General features: G+C 37.7%; 1 protein-coding gene across 1 annotated transcript in view; it reads left to right on the forward strand.

Moving 5' to 3' along the window:
- fat3b (FAT atypical cadherin 3b) overlaps positions 1-20,358 on the forward strand; it is a 66,130-nt gene that overhangs the window by 32,742 nt on the left and 13,030 nt on the right. The window contains exons 10-20 of the mRNA XM_073829252.1: positions 225-4,319; positions 4,793-4,989; positions 5,151-5,304; positions 8,302-8,535; positions 8,847-9,239; positions 9,832-10,046; positions 10,330-10,467; positions 10,752-10,895; positions 13,327-13,524; positions 17,758-18,035; positions 19,179-19,720. Of these exons, the coding sequence (XP_073685353.1) occupies positions 225-4,319; positions 4,793-4,989; positions 5,151-5,304; positions 8,302-8,535; positions 8,847-9,239; positions 9,832-10,046; positions 10,330-10,467; positions 10,752-10,895; positions 13,327-13,524; positions 17,758-18,035; positions 19,179-19,720 (6,588 nt within the window). The remainder of the gene's footprint in view (positions 1-224; positions 4,320-4,792; positions 4,990-5,150; positions 5,305-8,301; positions 8,536-8,846; positions 9,240-9,831; positions 10,047-10,329; positions 10,468-10,751; positions 10,896-13,326; positions 13,525-17,757; positions 18,036-19,178; positions 19,721-20,358) is intronic.

Consider the following 20,358-nt stretch of genomic DNA (forward strand, 5'->3'; position numbering starts at 1 on the left):
ACACAGTGTTCTCAGCTCTTGAATTTATTACATTCCCTGATAACATTTTCATTGTTCAGCTGTTTTGTGTAAAACTGATTGTCTCTTTCACAGAGTGTGATGCATTGGCTCATTCTTTTAACCTGTCATGAATCTTAAGATTTATCTTTGATGTATCCTTTACCCGACATGCCCCTTTTCGTCAAGAACTAACAGGCATGTGTCATTTTTTTTCCCTTTCACAGGCAACACTGGTGGCATATTTGGAATAGATTCATTATCTGGCATCATTTCAGTGACCAGAGAGCTGGATCTTACGACTGTGGGTTTTTATACCCTTACTGTGAGAGCCACAGATGGAGGTACTCCAGCGTTAAGTAGCACCACTACTGCTAGGATCTCAATCTCTCTGTCTGATTTCTCCAGTCCAAAGTTTGCCCAACAAGAATACCAAGCTGAGATCACTGAGAATGTGGCTATTGGGACTTTTGTCATATTAGTTTGTGCAATTAGCCGAACCACACTCATATATGACATTATGCAAGGAAATGATGAAAGAAGGTTTAAAATAAACCGTTACACAGGTGTCATCACAACACAAAGGAATTTTGACTTTGAGATGACCTCCTCATACACGCTGGTCATCCAGGCTGTAAACATGGCAGGGATTGCCTCCAGTGTCACGGTCTGCATCCAAGTGGTTGATGAAAATGATAATCCTCCAGTTTTTCAGGAGCTCACATATACAGGGACCATCAGCGAGGCAGCCCCCATCAATAGCGTTGTGATAAGTGAGGATGGAAAGCCCCTAGTAATTGAAGCCACAGATGCTGACAAGAATCACAATGCCCTCCTGGTCTTCCAGATTGTGGAGGACACAGCAAAATTCTTCTTTACTGTGGACTCAGGAACAGGCTCTGTCAGAACTATAGCCAAGCTGGACTATGAAACATTTAGTGCTTTTTATTTTTCTGTCAATGTGAGGGACAGTGGCAGCCCTCAGCTGACAGCAGAGAAACCAGCCAAGGTCCTAATCAGGGTTGTGAACATCAATGACTCTCCGCCTCAGTTCTCTCAAGAAGCTTATGACACTGTTTTGCTTCTTCCAACGTATGTTGGGGTTGAAGTTCTGAGAGTAGAAGCCACTGATCCAGACATGACCACTGATCTGATATATTCCTTGGCTGATAGCAACCTGGAGCACTTTGAAATGGATTCATCATCAGGCATACTCACAGTCAAAAACAATAAACTCTCCAAAGACCGTTATCGTTTTAACATCAAAGTGTCAGACGGCCGGTACTTTTGCACAGCGCTTGTGACAGTGTTAGTCAGGGAGGCTATGGACAGTGGCCTCCTCTTCAGTCAAACCACATACTTCTCCTCTGTACTGGAGAACAGTGTGAACGTTACCACTGTGAGCATTGTAAATGCTGTTGGAAACCGTTTAAATGAACCACTAAAGTACACTCTTTTGAATGCAGGGATGTGCTTTACAATTCGTCCCACCTCAGGAGTCATTCAAACCACGGGGGTCCCTTTCGATCGAGAACAACAGGAATTGTATGAGCTGGTGGTAGAGGCGAGTAGAGAATACGACCAGCTGCGAGTTGCTAGAGTAACCGTCAGAGTAGAAGTCGAGGACGTTAACGACAATGCCCCTGAGTTCCTAGGCCTTCCGTATTATGCGGCTGTGCAGGTTGATGCCCAACCTGGCTCGTCCATCTTTCAGGTGTCTGCAACAGATTTGGACAAAGGGATAAATGGCGCTGTATATTACGAGCTTAAGGACGACCATCCACATTTTGAGGTGAACAAGCTCACTGGAGAGCTTACTCTTAAAAGGGCCTTTGATGCAGACTTGTCCAATGTTGAATATCCACTGGTCATCCTCGCACGTGATGCAGGCTACCCCTCGCTCTTCACTGTTGTCGAGCTTCCAGTTACGGTTGTGAACAAGGCCATGCCTGTGTTTGACAAGTCATTTTATGGCATATCAGTTAGAGAGGATATTGCAGTGTCGACTCCCATATTATGCATAAATGCCACCAGCCCAGAGGGCCAAAATATTATATACACTATCGTGGAAGGAGATCCCTCGTTTCAGTTTGACATTGGTTTTGACAGTGGAGTGATTAGTGTCATATATCCTTTAGACTATGAAACCACATCATACTACAGACTAACCATCAGGTCTACAGACACTCTCAATGGAGCCAGATCTGAAGTAGATGTGGACATAGTTGTGGTGGACGTTAATGACAATGCCCCTGTATTTCGTAATGCTTCATACTCCACCACTTTGCCAGAAAACTCAATGATTGGGTCTAGCGTGCTACAGCTCTGGGCGACCGACAAAGATTCTGAAAAAAACAGTGTGATTAGCTATCAGATCCTTTCTGATGGATTTAACAGCACTGATTACTTTCTCATTGACAGCACTAGTGGACTCATGTTAACAGCCCGTCTTCTAGACTATGAACTTACACCGAGCTTCAGCTTTATCGTTAGGGCAACAGACAACGGTTCCCCATCCCAGAGCAGTGAGGTCACGGTCACCGTCTTGGTGACTGACGTGAATGACAACCCACCATCCTTCAGCCAGCCACTTTATGAAGCTTTTGTGAGCGAACTTGCTCCCAGAGGGCACATTGTGACATGTGTCCAAGCTTCCGACGCAGACAGCTCAGACGCAGAGAGTTTGAGGTACAGCATACTCTCTGGAGATAAGAAAATGAACTTCATAATAGACTCTCAGACAGGTGTCATTTCCTTGTCCAGCCAACACAGACAGAGTATACGGCCAGCATACAACCTCAACGTGTCTGTATCAGATGGTGTCTTCACCAACAATGCACAGGTGAACATTCGAGTCATGGGGGCCAACCTTTACAGCCCTGTCTTTAGTCAAAGGTTCTACCTAGCTGAGGTCCGCGAGAATGCCCCTGCCGGTACCAAAGTCATTCAGGTGCGTGCCACAGATGAAGACTCAGGGATTTTTGGTCAGATCATGTATTCTTTTATTAATGACCTTGGAAAGACTCAGTTCTACATTGGAGCTGATGGCTTGATAACTACAGCTCAGAAACTCGACAGGGAGAACCCAGGAAACAGAGACATTGTGCTAACCGTAATGGCGCTCGATGGCGGAGGAAGAGCATCCTTCTGCACCGTTAGGGTAATTCTTGCTGACGAAAATGATAATGCTCCTCGTTTCAGAGCTATGGAGTATAGAGTTAGCATAAAGGCAAATGTACCAATGGGATCGCTGGTGACCCAAATCCAGGCTCAGGATCCAGATTCCGGCGATAATGGCAGAGTTAGCTACTCGCTCTACAGTGAAGCAAGGCTTCCTTTAGTGGATGTGCTGGAGATTGAGCCTGACAGTGGCTGGATGGTCACAAAGGGAAGCATGGCGCATCTTAGAGGAACGGTCCTCTCCTTTTTTGTCAAAGCTACTGATGGAGGCGTTCCAGCTAAACATTCCCTTGTGTCTGCATTTATTCATGTCTTACCACCTGATGCAAATGTGCCCTCCTTCACTCAACCCCAGTACTCCTACACGATCCCAGAAGACACACCTGTTGGGACAGTCTTGGGATCAGTGTACCTAAGTCCTGGTCAGACTGCTTTCTTTTCTGTGGTGAATGGAGAGACTGGGGAGAGTAACCAGGGTGGGACATTTTTGGTTGAGAGGGAAACTGGACTTCTGAGGCTTGTTAACCCCCTTGATTATGAACTCATCAACATTTACCGTTTCAAAGTTGCAGCCACCATGAGACAGGCACTGGTTGAGTCCATGTCTGTAGTGGATGTTGAAGTCAAGGTGCTGGATGTGAATGACAACAAACCATTGTTTGAAACTAGCTCTTATGTGGCTATGGTTATGGAGGGCATGCCAAGGGGTACACGGGTTATCCAGGTACGAGCACTCGACCCTGATTGGGGCTCTAACGGACAGGTTAATTACAGCCTTGGACCAACTCTTAACCAAGAGCAGGACAAAGCTAGTGGATCTAAATCTGCCGCTGGTGCTATGTTTGTTATTGACAGCAAGACTGGTTGGATCACCACTCTCGGTGACCTGGATCATGAGATGTGCCCATCTTACACCTTCAACGTGGTGGCATCTGATCTAGGTGAGGGTGTCTCACTTTCCTCCACAGCTGTAGTGACTGTCGCAATTGCAGACGTCAATGATAACCCCCCTACCTTCGAGAGGGAATACTACAGAGGTGCCATACGAGAGAGTGACCCACTGGGAGAAGTGGTTTCGGTGCTGAGCACTCGTGACGGGGACAGCTCTGATCAGAATCGGCTTGTCAGCTTCCATATCACAGGTGCGTATTAAAGTAGGCCACTGGAGGATGATTTATGGCTCACGGAGGCTCTCCGGGAAAGATAATCACATTGAAAGGGTTTAATTTAATGAACTAAGTGTGCAAAAGCTATATGAGTAAAGAGCCATCTGCTTTATGTGTCACATTACTTTGTTTAAAGCCCATCTGGGGATGTGAACAGATTGTTAGAATTAAGCTCAGTTTATTGTTTCCAATGACTTAGGATACTTTATATACCCTCTCCAAAACTGTCCCTAAGTGTTCTGGTTCACTTAGCATGCTCTTAGAGTTATTTTGATGTGTGTTAGCACATTTGATGTGTTCAATACAGTTTATGAAATATATGCATTTTGTGTTTAATTCTACATAAAGAACAATAACACCTTTACAGCATATAAGTGATGGTTTGGTCAGAGTTTTACAAATCTCCCCTGCTCATTTATCTCAATTCTGTTGCCGTCTTTTTGACTCAGGAGGAAATCCCAAGGGGGTATTTGCGCTGGCTCCTGTTCAGGGGGAGTGGAAGGTCTTCGTGAAGCGGCCTTTGGATAGAGAGGAGCAGGATCGATACCTGCTCAATATCACAGCCAGCGACGGCCTGTTTGTAACCCGCATAGGCGTGGAGGTCACTGTCATGGATGCCAATGACAACAGCCCCATCTGCAATCAGGTCTGAGCAATTCATTTAGGCTGGCATTTGTCATCGCATACAGCCCAAGTTAACAACTACCAGGTTTAATGATTGCATACTGATGCAAATGAAGTTTTGTTATACAAAAGTATTAAGAATTCAATACAAAATTTGAATGCATTTTCATAATTATTTCTTAGGCTCAATATGAGGCTTCATTTCCAGAAGATGTGCCAGTTGATACTGCTATTCTGACTGTTGGAGCAACAGACTTGGACACTGGTGTCAATGCAGAAATGCAGTATTCTCTATTTGGCATTGGCGTTGAAGATTTTTACATGGATGCAAATACTGGTATTTCTGTACAAACTCCTTTTGACATGTGCTTTTATAATTTTTCAGTTAATTAAAGAGAGAGTTCACCCAAAAATGAAAATTGTCAATAATTACTTACCATCATGTTGTTTCAAACCTGTAAGACCATTGTTCATCTTCGAAAGACAAATTAAGATATTTTTGATGAAATCCGAGAGCTTTCGGACCCTGGATAAATGCAACTACCACGTTCAAGGCCCAAAAAGGTAGGAAGGACATAGATAAAATAGTCCATGTGACATCAGTGGTTAAACCGTTAACTTTATACAGATACAAGAATACTTTTTGTGCACAAAGAAAGAAAAAAAAAAACTTTATTCAGCAGCATCACAGGTATGTGGTGTGGTACTCTCTGTGTGTTGAAGACTGACACGGAAGAGAAGAAATAGTTGAATAAAGTCGTTATTTTTGTTTCTTTTGCGCACATAAAGTTTTCTCGTAGCTTCATAACATTACAGTTGAACCACTGATGTCACATGGACTATTTTAACAATATCCTATTGAATTAATATTAAATTAACGGCATTACAAATAACAATAAAATGCGGTGTTACTATAATTTTCACGTTGTGTTCTTCTCCTGAGGTAAATTCTGCCTTATTCCTCTCAGTGCATCTTCAAGGAACAGAAAGTAGCTGAGATGTACTTGATGAATGTTAACGTTTGTTTTCGAAGGTGATGTGGGCGTTTATCTACTTGTGGGCGTTTATCTACACGTCTCACGTGGATGTTAAAATTTTTTATCACTAAGCCACTCGTGGACGTGATTACATTAGGATTTAGCATTATGGATTACTTTATCAGAGAATATTTGTTTTCAGTGCAATTTATTTAATTTAAAAGTAGACATTTCAAGCTTTCTATACATATTCTCGTCTGTGAGGCAAGTGTTTATTGAGATCCATGTATTTTTATTTACGTGTCTATGAAGAGAAGGGGACAGAGACTGAAATGGCAGAGAGCGCACCCTGTTTATTTTATATATTTTACAAAAGCACATTACTTTTTTGTGAATAGTTATAATAAGAAAACAGATCCTTTGCAGTTTCAAAATGATGTTGTCGACCCCAGAGGGTTAACAGTGTTGCTGTGGGAAGTGACCCCAGTTGAAGTGACCCCAGTGACATGATCTGTCCCACAGTGAAATTAAAATAGTGTAGATTAGTGTACAATGTTTTATTCATTTACCATATTAATTTTGGGGGCATCCAAGTTATTTGACATGTCTGAACATTTTTTCTTTTCCTGGAAATGAGTTAATTTTATATTGATGTAACTCAGTTACTATTTGTGAGAAGTAACTAGTAACTATAATTACTTTTTAAAGTAACATGGTCAACACTGGTCCTTACATGGTAGTTGTGTTGCTGTCTATGCAGGGTGAGAAAGCTCTTGGATTTCATAAAAAATATCTTAATTTGAGTTCCAAAGATAAATTAATGTCTTACAGGTTTGGAACAACATATGAAGGTGAGTAATTAATAACAGAATTTTTATTTTTGGTGACTAACCTGTTTTTTTTCTCTGTAACCATGTGTACAGTCGTGGTCAAAAGTTTTGAGAATTACATAAATATTGGAAATTGGAAAAGTTGCTGCTTAAGTTTTTGTAATAGCAATTTGCATATACTCCAGAATGTTATGAAGAGTGATCAGATGAATTGCATAGTCCTTCTTTGCCATGAAAATTAACTTTATCCTGAAAAAAACTTTCCACTGCATTTCATTGCTGTCATCAAAGGACCTGCTGAGATCATTTCAGTAATCGTCTTGTTAACTCAGGTGAGAATGTTGACGAGCACAAGGCTGGAGATCATTATGTCAGGCTGATTGGGTTAGAATGGCAGACTTGACATGTTTAAAGGAGGGTGATGCTTGAAATCATTGTTCTTCCATGGTTAACCATGGTGACCTGCAAAGAAACGCGTGCAGCCATCATTGCGTTGCATAAAAATGGCTTCACAGGCAAGGATATTGTGGCTACTAAGAATGCACCTAAATCAACAATTTATAGGATCATCAAGAACTTCAAGGAAAGAGGTTCAATTCTTGTTAAGAAGGCTTCAGGGCAACCTCAGCTTCTTCCAACAATCCAACAACAGTTTGGTGAAGAACAATGCATTTTCCAGCATGATGGAGCACCATGCCATAAGGCAAAAGTGATAACTAAGTGGCTCGGGGACCAAAACGTTGAAATTTTGGGTCCATGGCCTGGAAACTCCCCAGATCTTAATCCCATTGAGAACTTGTGGTCAATCCTCAAGAGGCGGGTGGACAAACAAAAACCCACTAATTCTGACAAACTCCAAGAAGTGATTATGAAAGAATGGGTTGCTATCAGTCAGGATTTGACCCAGAAGTTGATTGAGAGCATGCCCAGTCCAATTGCAGAGGTCCTGAAAAAGAAGGGCCAACACTGCAAATACTGACTCTTTGCAATGTTGTAAATGTCATGTAATTGTCGATAAAAGCCTTTGAAACGTATGAAGTGCTTGTAATTATATTTCAGTACATCACAGAAACAACTGAAACAAAGATCTAAAAGCAGTTTAGCAACAAACTTTGTGAAAACTAATATTTGTGTCATTCTCAAAACTTTTGGCCATGACTGTATATTGCCTGTTCTGTTCATTTTTAAAAAGTTTTTGTAATGTATTCCAGACTTTAGTTTATATGAAAAAATTGATTATTTTAGATTTTCAAATGTCTTTAATCTAAGTTTGCCTGTTATCGCAGACTGGCAGAGAGGTTTAAAGCATCTTTAGATAGATGGCAGTGATTTAGTATATACTTCACTGACAGCATAAGGCTTGACTGAACGAAACATGACAGAAAAATATTTAGCACTATCATCCATCACTTAGAATATATTTTATTCATCTCACTGAAGATTTTACGTAATGCAGCTCTGGTCCATGTATCTAAAATCCATCCTGTGAGGTTTTGCACTTTTCTTATGTCTCTGTTTTGGTGCAAGGTGAACTGAAGACGGCCTCTCTATTGGACCGTGAGAAAACTGCAGGATATAAGTTGATAGCACAGGCCACGGATGGAGGAGGGCTGTTCTGTCGCTCTGAAATTTCTCTGACCATTCTGGACGCTAATGATAATGCACCATCATTTGCCTTCACACGGTTCATGGCGAGTGTATATGAAAACGCAGCACCCAAGGCCTTGCTCACACGCCTTCGGGCTAATGATCCAGATGAAGGTAAGTATTTTACACGTGTAACAACTTCAACGTATGACTGATGACAACCTCTTTTTGCTTTCACAGCTTCATTTTAAATAGTCCTGCAATGTGATTTTAAAAACTATAAATGTCAGCTCATAGAAAACCCATAATAGTTACTTTTGAAAATAGCAAAATAATGTTTTAAAGTCAGTATGTCTACAGCGAGCCCATACTTTTTATCAAATGAGTTCCTTTTTAGATCATAAAACTTGGAAACATTGTCATTGTATGTTTAATGTATTTTTTATTTGATGCAAAATTATAGTTCAAAAATATGTTTCTCCCAGGTCTAAACAGGAAGATCATATACTCACTCGTTGACTCTGCTGGTGGCGTGTTCTCTGCTGACCCATTCTCTGGTGTGGTGATCCTGGAGAAGCCTCTGGACAGAGAGGTGCAAGATTCCTATCAGATCAGGATCAAAGCTACTGACCGAGCAGGGGGCGAGGGCTCGCTCTCCACCGAGGTGGACCTCACCATCATGGTTCTGGACGTGAACGACAACCCACCTGTGTTTCAAAAGCAAGATTATGCGGTCACAGTGCCTGAAGACGTTACAGTAGGAACTGAAGTGCTGCGCGTCTTTGCCACGAGTAGCGATATTGGAGAGAATGCAGAAATCTACTATAGATTCTTGTCTGGAAATGAGCTGGGGAAGTTTTCCATTGATGACTCAACAGGCAAGATGGTCTGAAAATGTTTAGCAGTTTTTAGTTAGAAGTCTTCTGGCAGCTCACTTGTGACTAATACAGACAAAGGCTTATTGTCAGTTCATTTATCGTTCCTTTTTCCACGAATCATTGAAAGAAATGTAAGAAAATCTATTGACTGTAGACAGAACGTTTGATTTGATAAATTGTGTCTGTTAAAACGCCACAGTGTAAGTGCAGCGAATAGGAAAATTAGTTATGAATGCTCCACAAAACTCTAATAACAGTGCTTAACATGCAGAAAACATGTGAACGGTTACTGAGAGCGCTCTTTGTCTCTTCAAAAGATGTGGGCAGTCATTGGAAACCCTGAAATATGGCATCATTTTTATAGTTATATCACTTCCCATGCTGACAAAGGCATAAGTGCTTTAGTCTAAACCCGTACTTTAAAAGAGTTAGGCTCTTGAAGGCACAGCTGGGACGTGCTTTCTTGGCTATTGTGCGTGAACTAAATATTGTGCCTTTTAATGCATCCCGAGAAGCTTTTGTATAGCTGTTGTCTGGCATATTCATATAAATTAATTGGCTTTACTCTGACTCATATCTTGCATGATTCCAGGCATAATTTCGGTGGCGGATGATCTTGACTATGAGCTCTGCAAGGATTTTTTCCTCAATGTCGAGGCCTTTGATGGGGGAACACCTCCCTTGAGAACCACGACAATAGTGACCATAGAGCTCCTAGACGTCAATGACAACTCGCCTTCATTCAGCGAGGACATCTACAATGTTTTGATCAGCGAGGACGTAGCCATCGGAGAGACGGTCACGAGGGTAAAGTTCTCTCATTAGCCGAGCCACTTCATTGGCATTTAATTAGCCGCAGACATAATTTCAATTTCACAGCCAGCATATAATTAAGCTTATTGCTCGAATAAATCCCCTTAATGAACTTACATTAGTTATTCATTTGTACTGTGTACTTGAGCTGTAATATAAATTACCGTAGAAGGGTGTAATTTGTTTCATGATCCGTATAAATTCCGGAAGTTTTAGCTTCTTTGCGCTCAAATATGCTGGAAGTTATAGGTTTGTTGTTTGTGTTTGTTATGTGCAGCTGTTTGCAGAAGACCTGGACAGTCAGATCAATGGGCGAATCACTTATTCCATTCTGAAAGGGGACCGTGAAAATCAGTTTTGGATCGACCCCGTCACCGGGCTTCTGAAAGTTAACAAGGCACTGGACAGAGAGACGGTTAGTCCTTGGAATGAGCTTGGTTACTTCGGCTAATGAATCTTGACATCCCTGCGCTGTGGCTCTTCGAGATTCTCTCTTGAGATATTGCATGATTTTGGCCAATTATTTTTAAATCAGGCATAAAGGCTTTAATTAGGCAATGTAGGGCTGAAAATGAGGCTTTTGAGTGACTGTGGGTGAGAAAGAACAGTGGTGTTCTTTTAAAAAAGACATTTGTCAAGAGTTGAGTCATTTTGAACTGTTTTTGCCTGACATTTATCCTCCTGTCTCGGTTACTTAAGGTCTCCAGCTACTCATTGTCTGTGCAAGCGTTTGACAGCGGGTCACCTGCCAAGTCAACCACTGTGAATGTCAATATCGAGATTGCTGACGTGAACGACAACCCGCCGATCTTCTCTCCTGCTAATGCTTCAGCTGTTATTCAGGTAGGAGCGTCAGTTTTAGCTCTTTTGTTTGCAACAATAGACGTTGTCACATACCTACAGGTATATGCAACATGTTACTGTTGCATGAGTTAGGGATTTTAGCAAACCCTGAGATATTTGTATTATTCTGTGATATAGTCACAATATATATATAATGGTTTTAATGTAGTTTTTAAGCATAAAAATGTGTCATTAGATTCGTTTTGAGGTGTTATAACGTTATTGTTAGTGTGGTGATGGTTTAATTAATACCATCTCTGATCTCAGTAGCAAAAATGGCTGAAGTTTAATTAAATTTTTGGAAATCAGTTCAAACTGCCTGTTTCAGGTCAAACTGTACCGATTCAGAGCTTGAAATGTTTTAAGTGTGAAATTTTTTTTTATGCATTTTAATGCTTTAGTAAAAATACACTACTATTTAAAAGTTTGAGGTTGTAAGAGTTTTAAAGTTTTCGAAAGAAATGGCCAGGGATGGATTTATTTGATCAATAATACAGTAAAAACATTAAATAAAACATTAATATTGTGAAATATTTTTACAGTTTGAAATAACTTAATTTCAAAAAAATATAGTGTATAATTTATTCCTGTGATTGCAAAGCTGAATTTTCAGCAGCATTACCCAAGTCTTCTTTTGTCTCATTATCCTTAAGAAATCATGTTGATTTGCTGTAAAAGTATTTCTTATTATCAATGTTGAATCAGTTCTGCTACTCAGTTTTCTTTTTTGGAAATCATGATTTTTTTGAAGTTTAAAGAAACACTCCACTTTGGAGTTGGAGAATTAGCCTATTTCCAAAAAAAGTGGAGTGTTCCTTTAAGAAAGCAGCATTTATTTGAAATATAATTTTTTTTTTTTTTTTTTTTTTTTTTTTTAATATTGTAGTCTTTTTGTCACTTTTTAACAATTTAATGTACCCTTGACTAAAAGTATTACTTTCTTTAAAATATTTAACTTTAAATAAATGCAAATATATTTCTCAAATATTTTAAATATATTTAACCTTTAATAAAATAACTATTTCATTAAATATTTTTAATGCAATGACAGAACACATTTTTGTCTAAATATAGACAACATCCCTTTCCACTATTTTGTTCTCTTAACCACGATCCAATATCTTATTAAAATGTAATTACTTTTTTTTTATATATTTAACTTAACATTTATGTAAGTACATTTATAAATTCCTTTAAATATATTTAAAACTTAATAAATTTACTGTTTGATTAAATATTATTTTATTAAAATAAAATAAAGTGTATATATGTGCGTGTAAACTATCAGTCAAAAGTTTTTGAACAGTAAGATTTTTTTAATGTTTTTTTTTATTTTTTTTAAGAAGTGCGTTCTGTTCACCAAACCTGCATTTATATGATCCAAAATACAGCAAAAACAGTAATATTGTAAAATATTTTCACTATTTAAAACTATTTCTATTTTTCTATTCTAATATGCTGATTTTCTGTTCAAGAAACATTTTGGTTTTTATTATTATTATTATTATCATCATTATCAATATTTAAAACAGTTAAGTACATTTTTTTTCAGGATTCTTTGAATGGAAATATCTGAAAATCAGCATTTATCTGAAATAAAAAGCTTTTGTAACATTATGCATTATACCATTCAAAAGCTTGAAGTCAGTATAATTATTATTATTATTATTATTTTAATAAAAAAAATACTTTTATTTAACAAGGATGCTGTACTGTAGATAGAGAGAGAGAGAGAATGTATAAAAAAAAAAGTTTATGACTATTATATTATCTCTAATATTAATCTCTAATAATCTTGCATATAAATGGAAAATATTAAAAATGGTTCCATTCTTTGTGTTCCTTTAGTGAAACATGCCTTTATTATTTTTCTATTGCTATATTCAATGTATTGCTCTTATCATTTAGCATTTACTTGGCTGAAAAATAAGGGGGAAAAATCACCCTTTCAAGCCATTGGGTAAAAATACATAAATATTGAGATATATTGTAAAAAGTCAGAAAAATATTGAAATACAGTTCCCCTACTTTTAAGTAGTACATTTCTGCACGTAACTCATCTCCCTATGGAAATGAATTGTACTGCCTTGATGAGGTGAGGTGTGCTGTGACTTATGATCTACCCCTGCTGGATGATAAAGTGTCTGAGAAATATCCAAGACTTACTCTCAAGAAAGTACCTGAGCCATATATATATATAGGCTAGAATGGCATATAAATTTATGGAGGGCGTTCTTGACTAGGGCTAGGAAGTAACCACCAAGCAATTATCTAGGACACTCAATAGTGAACTCATGCCAACAATCAGGCAAACACCAACAGCACCCTAGCATTGCAGTATCGACTTTCGTATGGTCAAGCACCACTCGCATTATGAAAAGATGCCTTTTTTGAATTTCAAAGTTAACATCTTATTTCTTTTTCCCCCAAGTTGAACAAGCCTGCAGGAACTACCATCCTCACACTATCAGTTTCTGATAAGGATTCCCTCAGAAATGGTGCACCTTTTGAATTTCGCATCGTGTCTGGAAATGAGGGCAATGCCTTCAGTCTGGACCGGAATGGAGAATTACGGACGAGCCGAGTATTTGGTCCTGATGCAACACGAGAGTATACACTTGGGATACAGGTTGGTGCAACTCCAGAAAACAACTCAAAGAAGTACTTCGTCAGTTAAAAGTGAATTCAGAATTACAGAATTCACATGCGGGTGTTTCTTTAACTATGAGCACTTCTGACCTCTGTAAACATATTTTTCTGGAATGAAATGTCTGACTTCTTTGCTTTTCTAAGGCTACACTGCAAAAAAAGGGTCATCTTACTTAGTCTTGTTTTTAGGTAATATACTTAAACATTCCTACATTAAGATGCATTTACTAGATAAGCAAAATGACATAAGATATATATCTTGTTTCCAGGGGGAAAAAACTAAATTTAGTGCAGTTTGCTTAAAATATGTCAAATTATCTGCCAGTGGGGTAAGTAAAATATTCCAAGTTTTAAGAATATTTTACATGCCCCACTAGCAGATAATGTTACTTGTTTTCGGGTAGGGAAAAACTAAATTAAAGGAGTAGTTCACTTTTAGAACAAAAATGTACAGATAATGTATTCACCCCCTTGTCATCCAAGATGTTCCTGTCTTTCTTTCTTCATAATTCAAAATTATGTTTTTTGAGGAAAAATTTCAGGATTTCTCTCCATATAATGGACTTCTATGGTGCCCCCGAGTTTGAACTTCCAAAATGCAGCTTCAAAGGGCTCTAAACGATCACAGCCGAGGAAAGAAGAGTCTTATCTAGCAAAATGATCGGTTATTTTCTAAAAACAATTACAATTTATATACTTTTTAACCTCAAATGCTCATCTTGTCTAGCTCTGTGTGTACTCTGTGTAGAGATTAAAAATGTTTTTAGAAAATAACCGATTGTTTCGCTAGATAAGACCTTTCTTCCTCAGCTGGGATCATTTAGAGCCCTTTGAAGCTGCATTTAAACTTCATTTTGGAAGTTCAAACTTGGGGGCACCATAGAAGTCCATTATATGGAGAGAAATGCTGAAATGTTTTCCTCAAAAAACATAATTTCTTTACGACTGAAGAAACATCTTTGATGACAAGGGAGTGAGTACATTATCTGTAAATTTTTGTTCTGAAAGTGAACTCCTTTAAGTGCATTTTGCTTAAAACAAGATTAGTTATCTTATGTCATTTTGCTTATCAAGTAAATGCATCTTAATTTAAGAACTTTTAGATATTTTGACTAGAAACAAGAAAAAAAAACACTAAGTAAGATCAACCTTTTTTGCAGTGTAATTTCATAACTCATTTTATATATCCATATATATCCATTTTTTTTTTTACTTTTTACATTATTTGACTAAATTATAATTTAATTAAACAATATTCTGTTCACAAGCTAAATTTTCTTTTTTCACATCGTAAGTCTCATATTTCATATAAGTATGTACCAAAAGGTATGCTCTTCACTGACACTGTTAATAGATAAAGGATTAGTTCCCGTCCAGAATAAAAATGTCCTGATAATTCTCTCACCCCTATGTCATCCAAGATGTTCATGTCTTTCTTTCTTTAAGAGACATTAAGGTTTTTGAGCAAAACCATTTCAAGATTTTTCTCCATATAGTGGACTTCAATAGGGATCAACAGGATGAAGGTCCAAATTGCAGTTTTAGTGCAGCTTTGAAGGGCTCTACACAATCCCAGTTGAGGAATAGACCAATTATAGGTTTGTAAACATTCGGGATGCGCGCACATCATGGTTGCAGAAAACCTGTGAAAGATGGCTAGAGAATTACACGAATGTGGAACAAAATAGTTAGATTAAAAAATTATAGATCGTATTGATTAGATGTCATTTTCAAAATGTTCTCCCCATATTACAAGAGCTTGTCACCCAGTGATAAACACTGTTATACAACGAAATTGATGTTAGATAGTGGGATAGTCCAATTATATCTCACAATTCTAGTAAGGAAAAACAACTCGCCAATCTCTCTTTTCCCCTCAGCAGAGTTCCCCTCTAGTATAGAGTTTATAATAGAACAAAACCGAATAGAGTTTATATCCCACACTTCTGGCTCTTTTTTTTTTTTGACAAACTCACTATTTTTGAGTTAAATCAAGTTATAAAGTCTGAATTAGGAGATTTAAACTGGCATTTACAAAAAAGGTTTAAATAATATTTTATGCTGTAACTGTAGGGCTAATACAATATGTCCCCTATGAACAGCATATGTGAATATTATCTAGACCTATTGTTTAAATCAGATGTATGCTTTAAAAATAGAGTAATCATAGTTTTTATCCATAGTATGTCTGTTTAAACATATGCGATTAGCTTCAAATGAAGTCTTTGACGACAGTATTCTATAAAACATATTGGCATTCCGATTTTGACATCAAAAGGCACAAATATATATATATATATATTTTTTATCTTATTCTTATAGTTTACCAGTGTTTTTCTGCAACCACTATGCGCACACAGCTGCAAGTGACATAACTGTGACGTCTACTCCAGATTGGTCTGTAAGGGTCTTATCTAGCGAAACGTCATTTTGTAAAAAAACAAAAAATTAAATACTTGTTAACCACAAATGCTTGTCTTACACTAGCTCTACAAAGCGCATCTTCCCAGTTCTTTGTCTTTGTACTCCAGTTCAAAAAGGTAGGGTAGGGTGAAAAATTTCATCTCATTTTCTCCTCTAACTTCAAAATCTGACATCATTGTTTTACCTTTTTTTGTAAAGGGCGTTTGACTTTCTTTGCATGTTTGCTTTGGTACTTCCGCCTATGTCATGTGTGCATGATAATGTAATGCATGAGATCGAGTAAGACAAGCATTTGTGGTTAAAAATTTTATATATTTTTTTAGAAAATGACTAATTGTTTTGCCAGATGAGACTCTAATTCCTCGGCTGGGATTGTGTAGAGCCCTTTAAAGCTGCACTGAAACTGCATTTTGGACCTTCAACCCGCTGATTCCCACTAGATGGCGAAAAAGTCTCAAAAACCTTAATTTATTTTAAAGAAAGAAAGACATGAACATCTTGGATGGCATGGGAGTAAATTATCAGCAAACTTTTATTCTGAAAGTGAGCTACGGTGCCTTGTGAAATTATTCATACTCCTTCATTTTTTTTCACATTTTGTTATGTTGCTGCCTTATGTTAAACTACTTTAAATGACTTTTTTCCCACATCAATCTACACTCCCTACTCCATAATGGCAAAGCAAAAAATAGGTTTTTAACATTTGTGCAAATTTATTAAAAATAAAAAACTGAAAAGATCCCGTTGCATAAGTATTCATACCCTTTTCTGGGACACTCGAAATTTAGCTCAGGAGCATTCATATTGCTTCTAGATGTTACTACACTTCGAGTGGAGTTAAACTGTGGCAAATTCATTTGAATGAGTATGATTTAGAAAGGCACACACCTCTCAGAAAAGGTCTAACAGCTGAAAATGCATATCAGAGCAAAAACCAAGTCCTGAGGTCAAGATAACTGCCTGTAGAGCTCAGTGACAGACTTGCGTTAAGGCAATGATCTAGGGAAGAGTTCAGAAAAAAATCTGCTGCATTGAAGGTTCACAGAAGCATTATCCATAATGGAAGATGACTGGAACAACTAGGACTCTAGAAAATGTCTGCCAGCCCCCATCCAAGCTGACAGAGCTTGAGAGGTGAAAAGGTGAGGCAAAGAATGGCAGATAATTGCCAAATGCAGATGTGCAAAGCTTGTCACATCATACCCAAAAAGACTTGAGGTTGTAAAGGTGCTTCAACTATGTTCTGAGTTAAGGGTATGAATACTTATGCAATGTACTTATTTCAGTGTTTTATTTTTAATAAATTTGTAAAATTTGCAAATCTGGTTTTTGTTTTGTCATTATTATGGTGTATGGAGTGTAAATTGATGTGGGGAAAAACTAATTTAAAGCAGTTTAACATAATGCTGCAACAAAACAAAGTGTGAAAAAAATGAAGGGGTATGAATACTTTTGCAAGGCACTGTAATCCTTTAACAGAAATGGTTTGTGTATTTAACTCGTTGTTTAGATTATCATAGTTTTAAACATAATATTTTTTTGACGGATGTTCTTATTTAACGACAAAAGTGAATAAAAGAATGAATGGACAAAAGATCCTACGTAATATTAATGTAACCTTCATAGAAATTGTTTAAATAAAAATCAACCTGTGTAACATGAAAGTGCCTGTAGATGAAGAGACGCCCATGTAGCTGCATTGACATTTCTAAGGGATTGGATTTATTGTTTTAGTTTGATGAAGCTTTAAAATAGAATTGTACAGTGTGCTCTTGTTCTTGTCAACAAGGCGCGTGACTCAGGGAAGCCTCGTCTGTCCTCCACATCCTTTGTGTTTGTGCGTGTCATCGGAGACAGCCTCTTCAAACCTGTGGCCTTCCCACTGGAAATCAACATTGTCATGGCAGCAGATGTGTTTCCTGGCGGGATTATAGGGAAGATCTATGCCACAGACCGAGACGAGAATGATGTTCTGTCGTTCAGTCAGAGATCACAAACAAAGAGCCTTTTCAAAATCAACAGACAGGATGGGAAGATTGTGGCACTAAATGGCCTGGAGCCTGGAAGGTATAAGTGCAAAATTAATTTGAAATGTGTGTTTTTTTCAACTACGGGCTATTTTGGCCTGGTGACATTAATATAAAAGTATTAAAGTCCCCTAAAACTTACTTTCATACTCTCACCATTTAATTTAGATAGTTTAGTTAGCCTGCATTTTACTTACTGCATTTTAAAATTAGTCATAGTCATAATTTTTGAAAGCAACTTTGACAATCTGGAATCTGATGGTGCAAAAAAAAACTAAATATTGAGAAAATCACCTTTAAAGTTGTCCAAATGAAGTTCTTAGCGATGCATATTACTAATCAAAAATTAACTTTTGATATATTTATGGCAGGAAGCTTACAAAATGTCTTAATGGAACATGATCTTTACTTAATATCCTAATGAATTTTGGCATAAAAGAAAAATCAATATATTTGACCCATACCGTGTATTTTTGGCTATTGCTACAAATATAGCTGTGCTACTTAAGACTGGTTTTGTGGTCCAGGGTCATATTTAAGAATTAAAAAGTCAGTAATTGTTTAATTTAGATGTAAATACTTTTCATGATAAAAAGTTTATTTCAGTCTTTGTTTAGACTATCATAATTAAAAAAAGAAGAAAGAAAATTGTGAAATATTATTACAATTTAAACTTTAAACTGTAGTTTATATTGTTACAAAAGATTTCTATTTTAAATAATTGTTCTTTTTAAAGTTGGTATCACGTTCCCAAAAAATATTAAGCAGCACAACGGTTTCCAAAATTGATAATAAACCAGTATATTAGAATGATTTCTGAAAGATCATGTGACACTGAAGACTGGAATAATGATGCTGAAAATTCAGCTTTGATCACAGGAATAAATTAGATTTTAAAAAATAGAAACCGTTATTTTACATTATAATATTTTACAATATTATTTTTTATTTATTTAAATAAATGCAGCTGCGAGGAGCATAAGAAACTTATTTAAAATTACAAATCTTTCTGATCCCAAACTTTTAAATGGCAGTGTGTGTAATAATGTGCAATTAGCAGAAGCAGATATAAATTGCTGTTTTAATACTTTTCGTTCAGCATTATACATTTCTGTATGTGTTTTTGTACTTTTAAAGCTGAATATTTGCATAGCTTCATAATGACTGATAACTTTTTTTTCAGATACTCTCTAAATGCTACAGTCAGTGATGGGCGGTTTTCTGTGATGGTGGGTGTTAGCGTCCAAGTGGAGCAAGCCACAGATGAGATGGTGCAGAATGCAGTCACTCTGCGTTTCCAAGACCTGTCCCCTGAGGATTTTGTAGGTGTTTACATGGAAGAGCTGAAGAAGGTGCTTCGTACCTCACTGATTGGTGATGGAACAGGTGTTATTGACGGACCAGACCCTCTTCACATCCTGGGAGTGCAGCCACTGAGTCGTTCCGGTCAGCTGGAGGTGCTCCTTGCCGTGGAGACTCCAGATGGGGGATATATGGGTCCAGGAGAGCTAGCACTCAAGCTGGAAGAAGCAAAGGGTTTCCTAAAAGGAGCACTGAGGGTGGTCAGCGTCCTGGATCAGAGCTGCTCAGGAGAGCTTGAGTGCGGGGAGAGAGTCTGTGAGCTCACTCTCAGTCTAGACCCCATTGGCTTAGTCACCTACACCACCTCCAGAGTGAGCTTTGTGTCTCCACGCTTCAGCAGGAAAGAGATGTGCACGTGTCCAGGTTAGTGCTCTGCTTCTAATGATAAAACTGGTGAAACTGATTCAAATTTATTCCAGGGTTGCCAACTCTGAAACATTTGGCACAAAAAAAAAACACGCTTTTAGGCTCTCATGCAAACCTTACTAAATTTAATGTCACAAGAAAACAAGAAGAAATGTTAAATATTAAATGTGTCTGGTTTACATTATACTCTTATATTCTCAAGTTATGACTTCAAAGTCAGGCACATATTTCCATTTCAAAAAGCAGTCCCTAATAGCAAGCAAGTAGCAGCAAACTTTAAACTTCAATTATGTATCAATCAGAGAGAGTGCAACAGAAAAATGATCAATTTAGATTAAAGGGGACATCAGATGCTCATTTTCCACAAGTTGATATGATTTTTAGGGTCTTCGTGAAATGTCTGCAAAATACTTTGGTTAAAATTCCTAAATGGACGTGTAAAACAACACTCCTTTACCTTGTCAAAATTAGCTCTGGTCACTGCGACCCGTTTCGGTGCATGGCTCTTTAAATGATAATAAGCTCTGCTCACCCTGCCCCTCTCTTCTGTTTTTATGTTCTTTCAAGCACCTCCCGCTCTCTCTATTGAAACCAACATGGAAGTGACTTAAACTGCAATTCTTTGACTGGCCGCT

The sequence above is a fragment of the Garra rufa genome, chromosome 23 (genome assembly GCF_049309525.1).
Source record: "Garra rufa chromosome 23, GarRuf1.0, whole genome shotgun sequence".
Lineage (NCBI taxonomy): Eukaryota > Metazoa > Chordata > Actinopteri > Cypriniformes > Cyprinidae > Garra > Garra rufa.